The sequence below is a fragment of the Mirounga angustirostris genome, unplaced genomic scaffold (assembly GCF_029215605.1).
Source record: "Mirounga angustirostris isolate CCGP_5_RB_7025 unplaced genomic scaffold, mMirAng1.0.hap1 SCAF_3, whole genome shotgun sequence".
Lineage (NCBI taxonomy): Eukaryota > Metazoa > Chordata > Mammalia > Carnivora > Phocidae > Mirounga > Mirounga angustirostris.
The window spans coordinates 115,439,987-115,456,427 of NW_026991711.1; the positions used below are offsets into that span (position 1 = coordinate 115,439,987).

A 16,441-nucleotide genomic window follows, 5' to 3' on the forward strand; every position below is an offset into this window, starting at 1 on the left:
TGAGCTCTTATACTTAGATCATTGATCCATTTTGAATTGATTTTTATATAAGCTGTGAGTTCAGGGCCAAACTTTACTCTTCTGTATGTGATATCCAGTTGTCCCTCCCCCATTACTTGAAAAGACTCTTGTTTCCCTGGTAAGTGGTCTTGGCACTCTTGTAGAAATCAACTGGCCTTGGGGGAAGGGTTAATTTCTGCATTCCCAATTCTATTCCACTGATCTATCTATCTATATATAGATATACCCTTGTACAACTACCAGAATGTCATTACCATTGCTTTGCAATATGGTTTGAAACTGGGAAATGAGCTTTCCAATTTTCTTTTTCTTTTTCAAGACTGTTTTGACTATTTGGGGTCCTTACAATTCCATATAAATTTGAGGATTGGCATTTCCAAATCTGCAAAAACACTGATTGGAATTTTTATAAGAACTGCACTGAACCTGGAGATTTTTGTGGGTAGTATTACAATCTTTTTTGTTTGTTTGTTTATTTGAGAGAGAGAACAAGAGCAAGGAGGAGAGGCAGAAGCAGACTCCCCACTGAGCGGGGAGCCCGACCCAGGGCTCGATCCCAGGACTCCGGGATCATGACCTGAGCCGAAAGCAGACGCTTAACTGACTGAGCCACCCGGATGCCCCTACAATCTTAACAATATTAAGTTTTCCAGTCTGTGAACATGGATTGTCTTTCCATTTATTTAGGTATTTAATTTCTTTCACACTGTTTTGTAGTTTTCAGTATTCAAGTCTTTCACTTTCTTGGTTAACTTTCTTCTTTAAATTTTATTCTTTAATATGCTGTGATAAGAGGAATTCTCTTACTTTCCTTTATGGGTTGTTCATTGCTGGTGGACAGAAATACAACTGATTTTGCAGGTTCATTTTGGATCCTGCAACTTTGCTGAATATATTTATTAGCTCTAGTAGTCATTTTTGTAGATTCTTTCAGATTTTCTACATGTAGGATCATATCTTCTGTGAACAGAGATAGTTTTACTTTCTCTCCAGTTAAGATGCCTTGTATTCCTTTTCCTTACCTAATTACTCTTGCTGGAACTTCCAGTGCAATGTTGAATAACAGTGGTGAAAGTGGGCATCCTTGTCTTGTTCCTGATCTTAAAGGAAAAGCTTTCAGACTTTCAGCACTGAGTATGGTGTTAACTGTAGATTTTCCATAAATGCCCTTTATGATATTGATGAAGTTCCCTCTTACTTCTAGTTTTCCAAGTGTTTCTATCATGAAAATGTGTTGGCTTTTGTCAAATGCCTTTTCTATGTCAACTGAGATGATCATATGTTGGTTTTTTTTTTCTGTAATTTTATTAATGTTGTTTATTATGTTGATTGACTTTTTAAAAAATATTTTATTTATTTATTTATTTGAGAGAGAAAGAGAGAGCACGCGCAATAGAGCATAAGCAAGTTGCCCATCTAGCAAGGAGCTGGATGTGAGGCTCAATTCCAGGACACATGAGATCATGACCTGGCCAAAGGCAGCCACTTAACCTACTGAGCCACCCAGGAGCCCCTAGTTTGGTCTTCTTTCCCTAGTTTCTTAAGATGCCAAGTTAGGTTATTGATTTGAGATCTTTATTCTCTTTTAATGTAGACATTTACTGATATAAATTTCCCTCTGAGCACTACCTTCGTAATACCCATAAGTTTTGGTGTGTTGTTTTCTCATTTTCATTAATCACAAGTATTTTCTAAACTCTCTGGTGATTTCTTTTTTGACCCATTGATTGTTCCAAAGTGTGTTGTTCAATTTCCAAGTATTTGTTAGTTTTTCACTTTCCTTTCTGTTATTGATTTCTACTTTCACTCAATTGTGGTTAGAGAAGACACTTTGTATAATTTCACTCTTTTAAATTTATTAAAATGTGTTTTGTGGCTTAACATATGGTCTATTATGGTGAATGTTCCCTGAGCACTTGAGAAAAATGTGTATTCTGCTGTTGCTGGGTGGAGTGTTCTACAGGTGTCTGTTAAATCTAGTTGGTTTATAGACTGTTAGAGTCCTTTACTGCTTTACTCTTTATAGATGTTCCATCTGTTATTGAAAGTGGTTATCGAAGTCTCCAACTATTATTATAAAACTGTTTCTCCCATAAATTCTATCAATGTTCGTTTCATACATTTTGGGGTGCTCTTGTTTGGTGTGTATGTTTGTAATGTGATATCTTCTTAATGAATTGACCCTCTTATCAGTATATAATACTCATCTTTGGGGCGCCTGGATGGCTCAGTTGGTTAAGCGGCTGCCTTCAGCTCAGGTCATGATCCTGGGGTCCTGGGATCAAGCCCCACGTCCGGCTCCCTGCTCAGTGGAGAGCCTGCTTCTTCCTCTGCCTGCCACTCTGCCTACTTGTGCTCTCTCTCTCTCTGTCACATAAATAAACAAAATCTTTTTTAAAAAAAAATACTCATCTTTGTTTCTTGTAACAGTTTTTGACTTAAAGTCCATTTTTTTTCTGATATTATCTGATATTTTTCAGATATTTCTAATATAGCCAGTCAGCTCTCTTTTGGCTACCGTTTGCTGAAATATTTTCTTTTTCCTCTCACTTTCAACCAATTTGTGTTTTTGAATCTAAAGTGAGTCTTTTGTAAATAGCATATAGTAGATGACATGTTTTAAAGCATTCTGCCAATCTCTGCCTTTTGATTGGGGTACAAGTGCTGCCAATGTGACTTCATCTCTGGCCTCCATCTTGTTCTCCCCGCTGGTGCGCAGATGGTGCCGCTTTAGGTAACTACCCTGGGGCCTCACCACCATGTCCCTTACTCCATAAAAGCTGCAGATTAATGTCCAGAGAAGGAGGGGGAAATGGGCCAGGGATTGCCGCGTGGTACTGCCTGGAGCGTCTGCCCTCCAGACCTCCCCTGGCAGGCAGTCACCCTGAATAAAACTGTACAAGAGGCTTGCTGCAATTTTCAGTATAAAAGTGCCTTCTAGGTCTGGAGGATACATTACCGACCCTCTTCACCTTCTAACAACTAGAGAGCTTAATTTATTTACATTCACAGTAGTTACTGATAAGGAAGGCCTAACCTACACCATTTTTTTGTTTGTTTTCTGTATGTCTTACACCTTTTTCCCCTCCAATTTTTTCCATTACTGACTTCTTATGTGTATAAGATTTTTTTGTAGCATACCATTTTGATTCCCTTTTCATTTATTTTTTGTGTATATATTTTTGAATATTGTCTTAGTGTTTACCATGGGGGCTACAATTAACATCCTAAATTTATAACAGTCTAGCTTGAATTGGTACCAACTTAGGTCCAACAGCATATAAGAACTCTGTTCCTATAAGCTCCAACCTCCCCTCTTCTGTTGCCATAAATGACATCTTTATATGTGGTGTGCCCATTAAGATAGATTTGTAAGTATTGTTTTATACATTTGTCTTTTAAATTCTGTAGGAAACAAAAAAAAAAAAAAAGAGAGAGAGAGAGACTACAACAAAAAAAACATAGGACTAGCTTTTATATTTTCCCATGTAGGTATCTGAAGTTTTTTATTTCTTTGTATGGCTTTGAGTTACTATCTAGTGTCTTTTCATTTCGGCCCAGAAGGACTCTCTTTAGCATTTCTTGTAGGGCAGCTCTGCTAACAACATATTCCCATAGCTTTTGTTTATCTGGGAATGTCTTAATTTCTCCATCTTTGAAGGATAATTTTGTCAGATATGGAAGTCTTGGTTGACATTTTTTTCCTTTCAGCACTTTTCTCTGGCCTCCACAATTTCTGGTGATACATCTGCTATGACTCACTGAGTATTACTTGTATGTGGCAAGTCACTTTTCTCTTGCCATTCTCAAGATTCCCTCTTTGTGTTTGCCTTTTGACAACTTGACTATGATGTTTCTTTTTTTATTTTTTATTTTTTTTAAAGATTTTATTTATTTATTTGACAGAGAGAGATACAGCGAGAGAGGGAACACAAGCAGAGGGAGTGGGAGAGGGAGAAGCAGGCTTCCCGCCGAGCAGGGAGCCCGATGCGGGGCTCAATCCCAGGACCCCGGGATCATGACCTGAGCCGAAGGCAGATGCCCAACGACTGAGCCACCCAGGCGCCCTATGATGTTTCTTGTAATGGATCTTTTTGCATGTATCCTTCATGTAGTTCACTGAGCTTCCTGAATGTGTAGATTTGTATCTTTTATCAAATTTGGTAAGTTTTCAGCCATTATTTATCCAAATATTCTTTCTGTTTCTTTCTCTCTCTCTCCTCTCCTGCAATTCCCGTTAAGTGCATGTTGGCATACTTTATGGTACCCCACATCTCTTAGGCTCTATTTGTTTATTTTTATTCTTTTTTCTTTCTGTTTTTCAGGGAGAGTTTCTGTTAATTCTATGAGTGGGATATATTTTCTTGTTCCTTTACATGCTTCATCATTTTTTGTTGAAAGCTACACTTTGAATTTTATAATGTGGTAACTCTGGAAATCAGAATTTTTTTTGCTCTCCTCGAAGAGGAGAAATTCTTTGCAAGTAAGGTTTGTTCTACCCCTTCTGGAACCAGGGACTAGAGTCCTACTCTGGGAACATTTCTTGCTTGCCATAGGATGTAGCTGTTTGGTGACTTTTCTAAGCTATTTTTGTAAAGTCTGTATTCTTAGTCATGTATGGCCTCTGAAGTCTGTTTCTTTATCTTGCATTCAATTAGTGTTTTAACAGAGATTTCTTTGAATGCCAGGAGCCCTACCCCCACCCCCAGGGAAAAACAAAACAAAGCAGAAAGAGGAGAGAACTAACAAATAAAAGAAAAAAATTATCTCCCAGTTTTTGCAATATACTCTGTGTTGGGGCATTTCCTAAATGTTTAGCCAGACCATTTACAGCTCTGCTTTAAGCCTTACTTCTTCTTTGTGTTAACCAAGAGATCAGCCAGAGATGAAAGCTTAAAGTCTTCTCAGGTCTTCTCTGGCATGTGTTCTACCCTGGGCATGTACGTGACTTTCTAAATTCCCAGTATGCAAGGGTCCTTTTGAATGCCCTTAATTTCCCAAAGAAACTCTCTCCCCAGGTTTTCCACTTCAGATTTTGGCCCTGTATAGCATACTTCAACCATAGTCATTTGCCCCACCTCGATGAAATGTCCACCACTTTTCCAACCTGAGCAAGTTACAGGTTAGGCAAAACAAAAACAAAGAACCTGTGTCAGTCCTTTTCAGACAGGTTAGACCAGACAAACACAATTCTTTGCAAGTAAGGTTTGTTTTACTCCTTCTGGAACCAGGGACTAGAGTCCTACACTGGGAACATGACATACAATCTTCAAGCCTATAGATATACCACAGAGGTGGGTGAGACAAGGGCAAATGAAAACATCACGAATCTTTTCTACCAATTTGAGGTTACCTTTTTCTTTTTTTTAATTTCAGATACTTTTTATTTCTTCAAATTTATCAGGAGTGACTGAGATAAATATAATTGAGTCCCGTCATCATGGAAATGGCTTTAAGAGAAAACTGGTCAGATGAATGTTATTGCTTCCCGTTTTCAACAAGTGGAATAGTTGCCATTGATAAATAGACAGCCAACAGTCTGTCAAGAATGCTCAGGATATGTTATATAATACAACATGCCTATTCACAGGGCGGGGGTGGGGGAGACTAGGAAATAACTTATGTGAACTTCTTGATTTCATCATACAAGACCAGCACAAAAGCACCACCCACGCCCTGAGAACACTGGACCACGCCCCCTTGAAAAACCGCTTTGGCTCCTTCATCCCAAGCTATCTTCCTCCAGCAGTCCACTGTGCCTGTGTACGTGATGTCAGTTCCTTTGCGCCCTGACTGCATCATCATTCGGCGGCGAACAGTGTCAGACGGGCAGGACGTCAACCCAGCAACCGCTGTGACGGATTGTGCGATCATCCAGCTGATGAAGATGTGAGTATTCTTGGGATCTGGAAGCATCCCCTTTGCGGTGTCATAGATACCGAAGTAGGCAGCTCCGTAGATGATAATGCCCCGCACAGACACATTAAAGCCTGGGTACAGGCCCTTAATCCCATGAGATTTGTAGATCTTAACCAGGCAGTCACCGAGGCCTCTGAATTCCCTTTCAGCTCCAGCTTTGCCCACATCGGCTGCTAGCTGGGTATGGGCAAAATCAAGAGGATACACAAAACACAAGGACGTGGCCCCAGTGGCACCACCTGACGCCAGATTCCCAGCAAAGTAGCGCCCAAACTGGGTTCCTCTTGTCCACACCACCCAGGAAGATCTGCTTGTCTTTATCTTTGAAGGAGAAGTTGAGAGCCTGGGTGGGGAAGTATCTGATGACATTGGCCAGGTTACCACGCCAGAAGGACGGGACTCCCTGCTCCTTGGGGATGCGAACCACACAGTCTATAATGCCCTTGTATTGCTTATCTGCGGTGATTTGCTTGCTGGAGTGCTGCACCTGAACCAGCAGCTTGACCCGCTCGAAGGGCGCTAGCGCCGTCTTGGAGATGGCCTCGGCCACTCCACCTGCCAGGAAGCCCTTGGCGAAGGACACAGCAGCATCTGTCATGAGGTTACCTTTTTCTTGATAGAAAGTTCGCTTGGATCCTGTAAATCTTTGCTTTCCAGAGTTAACAAAGTTGATTCTAAAATTTTTTCTTAATTTTCTGATGTCTCTGTGGAGCACTGGGTCCTTGGAGCTGCCTAGTCCACGATTTCCACTGACATGTGGCAGCTATACTTTTGCCCACCTCTTTATATGTATTCTTCTTCATTCACATTGTTGTGGGTACAACTCTTGCCACAGCATAGAGTTGTGTGTTGCTTTTAATAGTCATTTGAGCCCATTTCCATGTTTTGATATGAGAGATATGTTTTGTCTCAGTTATTTTATATTACTTTATGTTTAATGTTTGTATGAATGTTATGTGTGTGTATGCATATTTGTGTATATGTTCATTTCATTACGTGGTCTGCTTTCTTTGTTCATTTTGTTGTGGTGGTTCTCTTTGTGTTTAGGAAGGCTTCCATATCTTGTTCCCTTTGCATGCATATCTTTTTTTTTTTTTTTAAGATTTTATTTATTTATTTGACAGAGAGATAGAGATAGAGCACAAGTAGGCAGAGAGGCAGGCAGAGGGAGAGGGAGAAGCAGGCCCTCCGCTGAGCAGGGAGTCCGATGCGGGGCTCGAGCCCACGACCCCGGGATCATGACCTGAGCCTAAGGCAGCTACTTAACCAGCTGCGCCACCCAGGCGCCCCTGCATGCATATCTTTATGTAATACCCTTAGTTCTTTCTTTTTGGTTCCCTACTAGGAATAACAATTTAATTAACTTGTGTCATCCTTTCCTTGCTGACCCTCTCTTCTCCAACACCCAGTTTAATCAGTAATACATTTCTTTATTTTTACCTTTTTATACTAAAAATACTTAAGCTTACATTACTATAAATGATGTCCTTTGTTCCCAGCTATTTCACATGAGACTGTCACTATGCTTATTTTACTCCCCACTTTAACTCCCATTTTTGCTAGTTTTATCATTTAAACATTGTTGGAACGCATAACATTAACCCCTATTCCCACCTTTGCTTTAATTATTATAGTTTTTTAATACTTTTTAGTATTTTGTAGATTTAAGATAACATTTTCTAAGTAACCTTAGTTATTCTTGCAACTTTTCTTTCCATATGAATTTTAGAATCAGTTTCTTAGGTTCTAAGAAGAACTCTGTAGGCAAGTTGCTTGGAATTGTATTGCATCTTGGATAAATTGGCTGGAATCTACCCACATATATTTTTGCATATTTGTTGTTAGTCTTACCACCAGGTATGGTTTTTGTTGCTATTGTAAATTACTTAGAAAACCATGATCTCTCCATTCATCTATTGTGTATTTTTTCCAGAACATCAACAGATACCCTGACCTTCACTTGCTCTCCTTGCTCCTCTCTGCACTTACCTCCAAGTGGTTACCTATGCCCTGTCCCCTCGGTGTGGCTCACACACTAAATGCCGCAGGCACTCATCACATGAATACTCACCCTCTCAATGCTGGCCAGTCCTCCCACTAACCAATCTGTTTTTAGGGCCAAGGTTATACTTTTCAGTCTCTTCTGATCCTCATGTTTTAATAAGTGCCCCTGTTTTAGGCTGTGGTTTTGTCTAGGCAGGTATTAATGGAACCCTGAGCTGGCAGTGGAGATGGGGTCAAGACATGACACAATATTGAAGGAGAACTTCCAGCCCATGACAAATGGTGAAACGTAGGAAGCAAGGAAGGGAGAAGCACTATGATTTTCCTCTTCCTTCAGACTCTTGGGGTTGTGTACCAGAGGGCTTTTGCTTTCCACTTCATGCTCTCAAGGTAGGAGGGCCAAAAACTCACTTCAGAAGCTAACACTGTCTCCCTCAATTCCCTGTCCTTCCCACAGCTCTCCAACTCCACCCTGTTCTGCATTGACAGTCCCAACATCCCTTGGGTTCTCTGGCTGTTTGCTGCCTTCTAACAATGAGATCCTATGCCTGATACCCTGTGGATGCCCCATGAATGCTATGTGACCAAATGAATGACGACTATTGCATGTTAATGTCTTTGTAACCTCTAGGACAGGTCAAGATTGTACAATTATGCCCAAAACATATTTGGCACCAGTGTGGCTAATAAACCCATACATTAGAGCTGAATGTGTTGAATCCATGGCAGGCCAGGCTCTCTCTTGCCTCTAGGCCTTTGTGTGTGCAAATTTCTCAGCTAGAAAAACTGTCCTCTGCCCTCAGCCCCTCCTTGGGTTGCTAACATTTACACTCCTCGAGGAGACCTTCTCTGACGAGCCCCTTCCTTCCTTCCTTCCTAAAGTTTATTTTATTTTTTTAGTAATCTCTATAACCAATGTGGGGCTCAAACTCACAACCCATGAGATCAAGAGTTGCATGTTCTTTCTAACTGAGTCAGCAAGGAACCCTATTTTTTTTTTTAAATAAGCTCTATGCCCAACATCAGGCTTGAACTCATGACCCTGAGATCAAGAGTCACATGCTCTACGGACTGAGCCAGCCAGGGGCCCACAACACTTGCACTTTCATCAGTAAACTCATCCGCTTCTAAGCTCTTTGAGGACAGGGAGGGACCTCAGTGCCTTGTAAGCAGTGCCTGGCACATACTAGGCACCAAAATACAACTTGCTGGACGGAATGAATCGGATTGCTTCCATCAAAGGGAAGAGAGAGCTGTTCCCTTTTTCAAAACAGTCCTTCTGGACCATGTAGAATGTTCTCTTTCCTGTCTTAAGAGAGCCCTCCACTACGGGGTCCCACTAGAGGATGTGACCCAGGACTTCAGATGACATAAGCATGGAAACCAGTACTCCTCTCCCCTTAACAAAAAGGTGTGGGTGCAGATGGCCACCAGCTGTGGTTTTGGTCTAGGCAGGTATTAATTAAAGCTCCATCCTCTGGGGCTCTGCCAGTTTGCCCTTTTATACATGGCCCCACCCCTGCTGCCTAGACTGTCTGGGTTCCCATTAGTGAGCCTGGTGGCAGCTTTGCCTCTGCCCTTGACCCAGGGAGCCTTGGCCCTTTATATCCTCCCCCCACCGTCCAACCAACATCCTTCCCTGTTCGCTGAGAAGCTTTCTTGCAGCTGACACAGGGCCAGGACTCCTGGATCCATCCAGTGCCAGGAAACCTCTTGTACTAATTTATAACCACAGTGCCCTAAAATTCTAACCTTGAGGATGTCTGTGAGTCATACACACCTCCCAGGGCTGGCAGCCACACAAGAACACCCAGGGTAGAGGGCTGCTTGGGAGCTGGCAGTCAGCACAGGGGCCCTAGGCCATTTGGAATCCTTCATCTGGCCCCTCCACTTGCCCTTCTTTGCTGTTCCTTGTCTCCACCAGACCTGGCCATCCAGGGAATGGTCAGTCCAGAGCAGGAAAGAGGAGCCGGGGGTCTTGGGAGGACTTTGGCAGCCCTCATGGACTGCGGCCGCCGGGAATATTACAAATTGCTTCTGGCTCTTATGGCTGTTGCTGAGCTGCAGGCTCTAAGGTCATTTTCTCCCTCTCAAGAAACTGCCTGGGCATGATTTTTTTTCAGCCATGTCAACATCTCTGGTTACCCCACCACTCTCTCCCAGATCCCGATGAGCATATGCCAGTCCCCGGTAAGCAGAGCGGCATCCTCCAGCAAGAGGAAGGCATGCTCCGTGTTTACCTTGTCAGCACCCGCCTCTCAGGGCAGCCCTGTCTCCTCCTGCTGTTTAGGACTTCACTTCCAGTCACTGTTAAGTGCACCGGCCGGCACTGTCCAACAAAAATGCAATGCAAACCACATCTGTAATTTTAAATTTCCTAGTAGCCACGTTTAAAAAATGTAAAAAGACACAGGTGGAATGAATTTTAGTAGTGTATTTAACTTAACCCAAAGTATCCAAAATATTATAATTTTAACAGGAAATCAATATAAAAATAATTGAGTTCCTTTACACTCTAAGTCAGTTTCATGGGAGGGTATCTTATACGGCTTCAGTTCTTAATATTTATATTGATTAAAATTTAGTAAAAACGTAAAATGCAGTTCTAAAGTTGCACGGGTCCCGTGTCAAGGGCGTGACGGCCGCGTGTAGCAGGGGCTGCCGTGCGGGGCGGCGCAGGCATGGACCATCGGGAACCGAGTGGTAGCTCAATTCAGCAGGCACGCTTTCAGGCTCTTACTTCAGTATCCCTGTGTATTAACCACATCTTTCCTTTTCCCTCTTTGGGAGGGACTGTCCCTCCCGATTCCCAAAGAGCGCAGACCACTAACTCACTTGTAAGTGTGCGTTTCACAGACAGTCCCAGCAATCCGGAGTCCACACCCGACCGCCTGTGTGGGGCTCTCGAACCCCGGGGCCACCACCCACCTGCCGTGATCACCTGCCGCTGCCCACACAACCGGGGAGTGCCGCAGGGCCCGCTGAAACGATTCTAGCTGGACAATTCTAAGCCTGCTCACCCGGCCTCCCTGTTCCTTCTTGCGGAAACCACAATAAAGGCTCCGGTTCATGTTTCCTCCACCCTCGGCCTCCTGACCAACTGCAGTGCTTCCGGCTGCGGACCCTGCACGGCGTGGCGTGCTGCCCGTTTCTAACACACCGTGAGCACATCAGGCTCCTTCCTTCGTGACCGTCATTTCCGTGTCTGCATGTCTCACCATGCCGTTTTAAACAAACCCCCGGTATCCTTAAACCACGCTGTTCCTGGGCTCATCTTCCCTTTCAGCAACCTCCTGCCCAACCCTGGCATCCTCCCTCTTAACTTTTCTTCGTTCTGCGAATGAGGTTCCTGCTTGGTGAAGCTCCTATTTCCTGAGCAGGCCCGTCATGTATGGTTGGGCAGGTTGTCTACAGTAACCAATTAGGGCTGATAGCCAGCCGGCACCGGGTTGGCCGGAGGAAGCCCCTTTCTCCATGGGCTGGCAAAACTGTTCCTCCTTCCCGCCATCCCGCCTCCCTAACTCCAACCCTTAACGGAGCCCTTCCTGATATGTTTGCAGACCTTGTGCCCCTGAAAGAGAAGGTGGGGTCCTACTTGTGGAGCTGCTTTGTTATTGCACTGGAATGTATCCTCCTGCTGCAAACAAAGGCTGGCTGCAGGAAGGTGGCCTGAGCTGCCTGGGGCATCAGTACGAAGGCAGAAAAGATGCTCCTTTGCCTCCTCAGTCACTCGGCTTCTGCTTCTGGGCGGAGTTCTCACCTTCACCCACCCGACCGGCCTCCCATTGACACCAGGGAGGAAATGCTGACGACGGTGTGAAGCAGGCCCTTTCTCACCTGCCTCCTGCCTGTAATTCAGTGGGGCTCAAGTTTCCAAGCATGATTCCTGAGAGTCTAGGCTAGATCACTTTTTCTCAAACTGAGGACCATCAGGATCACTGGAGGGCTCAGAAAAACACATATCAATGGGCTCCAGCCTCGGAGTTTCCGGTGCAGTAGGTCTGGGACGGGACCCAGGAATCTGCGTTTCTACCATGTTGTTCCCAGGCGATGTCGACACCCTTGGCCCTGGGACCACACTTTGAAAACCACTGCTCTCCATGTCGTGCTTTAGGCATCAGCCACCACCTGAAGTGGTGACCCTAGTCTCCACTCCTGAAACTTAGGTGTCCCTGTTTTGCAGAATATGGCACCTGAGCTCTCTGGAGAGAGATTCTGTCCTGAGGTGGATCATTTTGTTTCCCTTCAGCAAGTCTTACATATTCTCTCTGTGAAAGCTTGTGGGCCAGGAAAAAATATCCAATATTGTATTGCACACTCTGTGTGTTTTTGACACCCAGGTGATGACGGTAATTTTTAAAGCTCCACAGAAGTATTACATTAAATTTCTCCTCTTATTCACCCTCAGCTGAGTGACACTGAGGTTCTGATTCCAGAACAAATAAGGATTTTCTGGGCTTGTTGCTATGAGCTATAAACCTCACAGGGAGAAAAATCAAGATGGATCTTATTTTAGAGAAGCCTATCTCTTCCTGGCTCGCTCTCCTTTCCCACTTAACGAAGATGTTGGCTTTTCAGGAACCCCAGCTCAGCTTCCGAAAGCCATAGCAGCATAAGTAGGATGCTGAAAAGAAAAGCCGTATCCTCCCCCACTTGGTACCAGCTTCCCTTGGAGAGCGGGAAGCCTCATTAAATGACAGCAAGTTGAAAACTGTCGCCGAGAGAGGCGATTTGCATGCAACGCTGAAACCCCCATGCACTCGTCATTTCCGACTTGTGACTGCCTGTCTATGAGGACACCTTGGAAGGTTCCCCAGATTGCTGCAGCCTCCAAAATTGGACCCGGTTTTGTGAGCTGATGTCTGGATATGCTGCCTCCTGGGGAGGAGGGGGTGGAGGAGAAAACAGATTTTAAAGAGCTCCTTAAATTGAAACCCAAATCCTCTCCAGTCTGCACAGTGAGAACTGCTTCAGCCAGGCGTGCTTTCTCTTTGCACAGCCCAAAAATGATGCGGAGAGATGGCCCCCGGGAAGCCCTGTCACTTAACTCTTTTTGCACCGGTGGGCAGGCCAATCTTCCGGAGCCAAGCTCTGAGCAGCAGCAAGGAACACAGAGCACGTTTGGAATCAGAGGCTCTGAACACTGGAGGCACTTGGGGAACTTTTAAAAAATACCCACGCCTGAGCTCCTCCCCAGACCAATGAAATCAGCATCCCTGAGGTTGGGGCCAGGGCATCAGTCATTTTTAGCCCTCCTCCACTCAGTGTGCACTCAGTGCACAGCCAGCATTGAACACCCCCGCCTTAAAGCCTGCCTGCCACTTACTGGCTGGGTGATATTGGGAGGCCGCTCAACTTTGGGTTCCCTGCTGACTCAGTGCGGTGGATGTTATTTACTTCCCAGATTGTGCTGAGTAGCAGGGGCAGTCAACGGGTACAGAGAGCTTAGCACAGTAAAAGGTCTACTCTAAGTCCTCAATAAATGCTATATTCTATTTTGAGCTCAGGTTGGCAACTGAGGGAAGATCCTGAAATGTAGAAATGAAGTGAGAAATAAGATTAAAAACAAAATCTAAGGAAATGAAATGGCAAGCCAAGGGTTAGGAGAAAATATTCACAATACACAAATAAATGATGAAGGACTCGTATCCAGAATATAGAAAGATGCCTACAAATCTGTGATAAAAAGATAAAGAACCCAATACAAAAGAGCAAAAGACTTCAACAGACACCTCACAAAAGAAGGTAAAAGATTGGCCAATAAATGCATAAATGCATAAACATATGTTCAATATAGTCATTAGGGAAATGCAGATTAAAATCTCCACGAGAGATCACTTCACATCCATTGCAATAGCTGGAATTCAAAAGATTGATAATACCCAATGTTGGTGAGGATGTGGATCAACTGGAAGGCTCCTACATTGTGGGTAGGAGCATAACATGGTATGATTCTTTTGCATATCTGTTTGGTAGTTTCTCATAAAGTTAAACATCTATTTACAATACAAAACAATCCCAGCCCAGAAGAAATGAACACATGTCCACAAAAGACTTATACATGAATGTTTACAGTTGCTTCATTTATAGGCAAATACTGGAAACAACCCAAATGCCCATCAATTGGTGAAAAGATCAACAAATTGGAGTGTGTTACTCAGCATTAGAAATGAATGAACTGCTAATACGACAGTAGAGATAAACCTCAAAAATAGTGAGAAAGAAGCCAGACACTGAAGAGTGTATCTGTGTGATTCTGTTCAAGTGAAGTCCAAAACAAATCTAATCTACAGTGACAGCAAACAAAACAGTGACAGAAAACAAAGGGTGGACAAGATCGACTCAAAAGAGGCCTGAAAACTTTCTTGGAGATAGAAATGTTCCATTTCTTGTTAGAGATGATAGATACACAGTGTGTGCATTTGTCCAAACCAAACCTCACAATTAAACCTGTGCATTTTATTGTAATCGGATGAATTCAGTAAGAAAGGGTTTGGGGAAAATAGATAATAAAATCTCGCAGCAGAGATTCTAAGTGGTGGGTGAAAGAACGGATCCTGGAGGATGACTCTGTGCGGCTGCCAAGTTCACCACCAGCTGTTTTTGCCAGGATCGGAGAAAGTGTCGGTGCCTAAAAGGAGGTGGACAGCAGATTTACATGGAATATTCATCAAGGATGTGTGCCCTCTGCAGAGGAGTATCATCTTCTCTCTACTCATGTAGTTCTCTTGCCAGGTTGAGAAGCATTGCATTCTCCGAGATTTGTACACATAAAATCTTATGATAGAATAAAACCATTCCAAGTGGGTTTTCAACTTGTATATTTACCAGAGACTAACCTCCGAATGTGATATTGTGATGTGATGTCTTAATCCAGCCAGTGCTCAGGAGCAGACCTGAAGAGGTTCCAACTGGCTGGAGAGGGGACAGTATGAACATCGCTGAGGATGATGATTGCAGTGAACGGAAGTATATCAGACACGCAAATGCATGAGTGTGTAATAATATTAAGCCAGCGATGACAACAAAGGTAAATCTAATTGGTCACCATTGGAAGATGCTGGGGAACCGAACCATTATTCTGAAAGCTGTAAATAAAAGGAAAGAATTAAGCATGGAGCTTGCTTTCTCTTTACTAATGGTACCATCTGGTAAAGCATTAGTACACAAGGAGACATTTATTCTACAGAAGTATCCCAGCTAATAAATGAAGAAAGAAAAGTAGATTTTGAATATCATAATTTTGGATGTAGGAGGATTGTTAGCTATTAACATCGCAAAAAGAAAGACAACCAGACATGATGTGCCTGATGGAAGCACACACCACCATCCAGCAAGTGTTCTTACCAAAAATATCCATCCTGAATCTGATCAAGCCCGTAGATGTAACTCCCAATACAGAGAACAGAGGAGCTTGTTAAACAGCACCCGTGGGATCCAGTGAGCAAAATTCAGACTCGGGAAACTATAGGACAAAGCATTTTTTTTTTTTTTACAACAAATTAAAGGTAAGGAAAAAAAGGTGGAAAGGAAACCTATAGATTAAAAGACAGTGTAAACGCATCAACCAGTTGCAATATGTGGCTTCCAACTCAACCAAGCAATAAAAAAAAAATTACTGACATTTAAGAGGCAATTGGAATTCTGAATATTTACTAAGATTTTTGATGACATTATTGATTGATTCTTAGGTGTGATACTGATAATATAGTTATAAATAAAAAAAGAGTCTTTGTGCCTTTTGAAATAGATATTGAAAACTTCACAGGTGAAATAATATGACACCTAGGATATGCTTTAAAATAATATGAGAAAAGCAAGTGGATGGGACACAGATGAAATAAAATTGGTCACAGGTGGGTACATACTCTTCATGGTTAAGCTGATTAGGTTTACAGAGGAACTCATCCTCTTTGGTCTACTCTTGTCTGTATTTGAAATTTTCCATAATTCATGCTTTTAGAAAGGGAGACTGGGACAAAATTTTGGTAACAGCATTATCCTCTTTGATTATGGGTTTTTTAAAGGATTTAATTTATTCATTTGAGAGAGAGACAGAGAGAGAATGAGCAGTGGGGGAGGCAGAGGGAGAAGCATGTTCCCCACTGAGCAGGTAGCCCAATGCAGGACTCGATCCCAGGACCCTGGGATCATGACCTGAGCCGAAGGCAGACACTTAACCAGCTGAGCCACCCAGGCGCCCCTGATTATGGTTGTTATGGATGCTGATTAAGTCTCAACATTGATAGAAAAAAATGCTTAAATATCTTTGTCAAAATGTAAGTGTAACATCAGATAAGTAGAAATAAAATAAGTAATTTTCAAATAACTAAGGGAGGGAAAAGATATAAGATCCTTGAAAGTCCAGTAAGAGGCTGAGGGAAATAAAAGAACACCACAGTGAGAGAACCTTCTTGTGACTAGTTGATTCCAGGTGATTCCATTTGTGTAAAGAAGACTGTAAATGCAAGTAAAATGGAAGCCTGGGTTCATAACT

The 16,441-nt window shown here is 43.0% G+C and overlaps 1 protein-coding gene across 1 annotated transcript; it reads right to left on the reverse strand.

Annotated features, from left to right (window-relative positions):
- Positions 1-5,640: 5,640 nt before the first annotated feature.
- On the reverse strand, positions 5,641-6,538 carry LOC123838503 (ADP/ATP translocase 2-like). Its single transcript, XM_045867464.2, is given in 2 exon segments — positions 5,641-6,219; positions 6,221-6,538. Coding segments are annotated over 2 exon segments (897 nt in total).
- Positions 6,539-16,441: the final 9,903 nt, after the last annotated feature.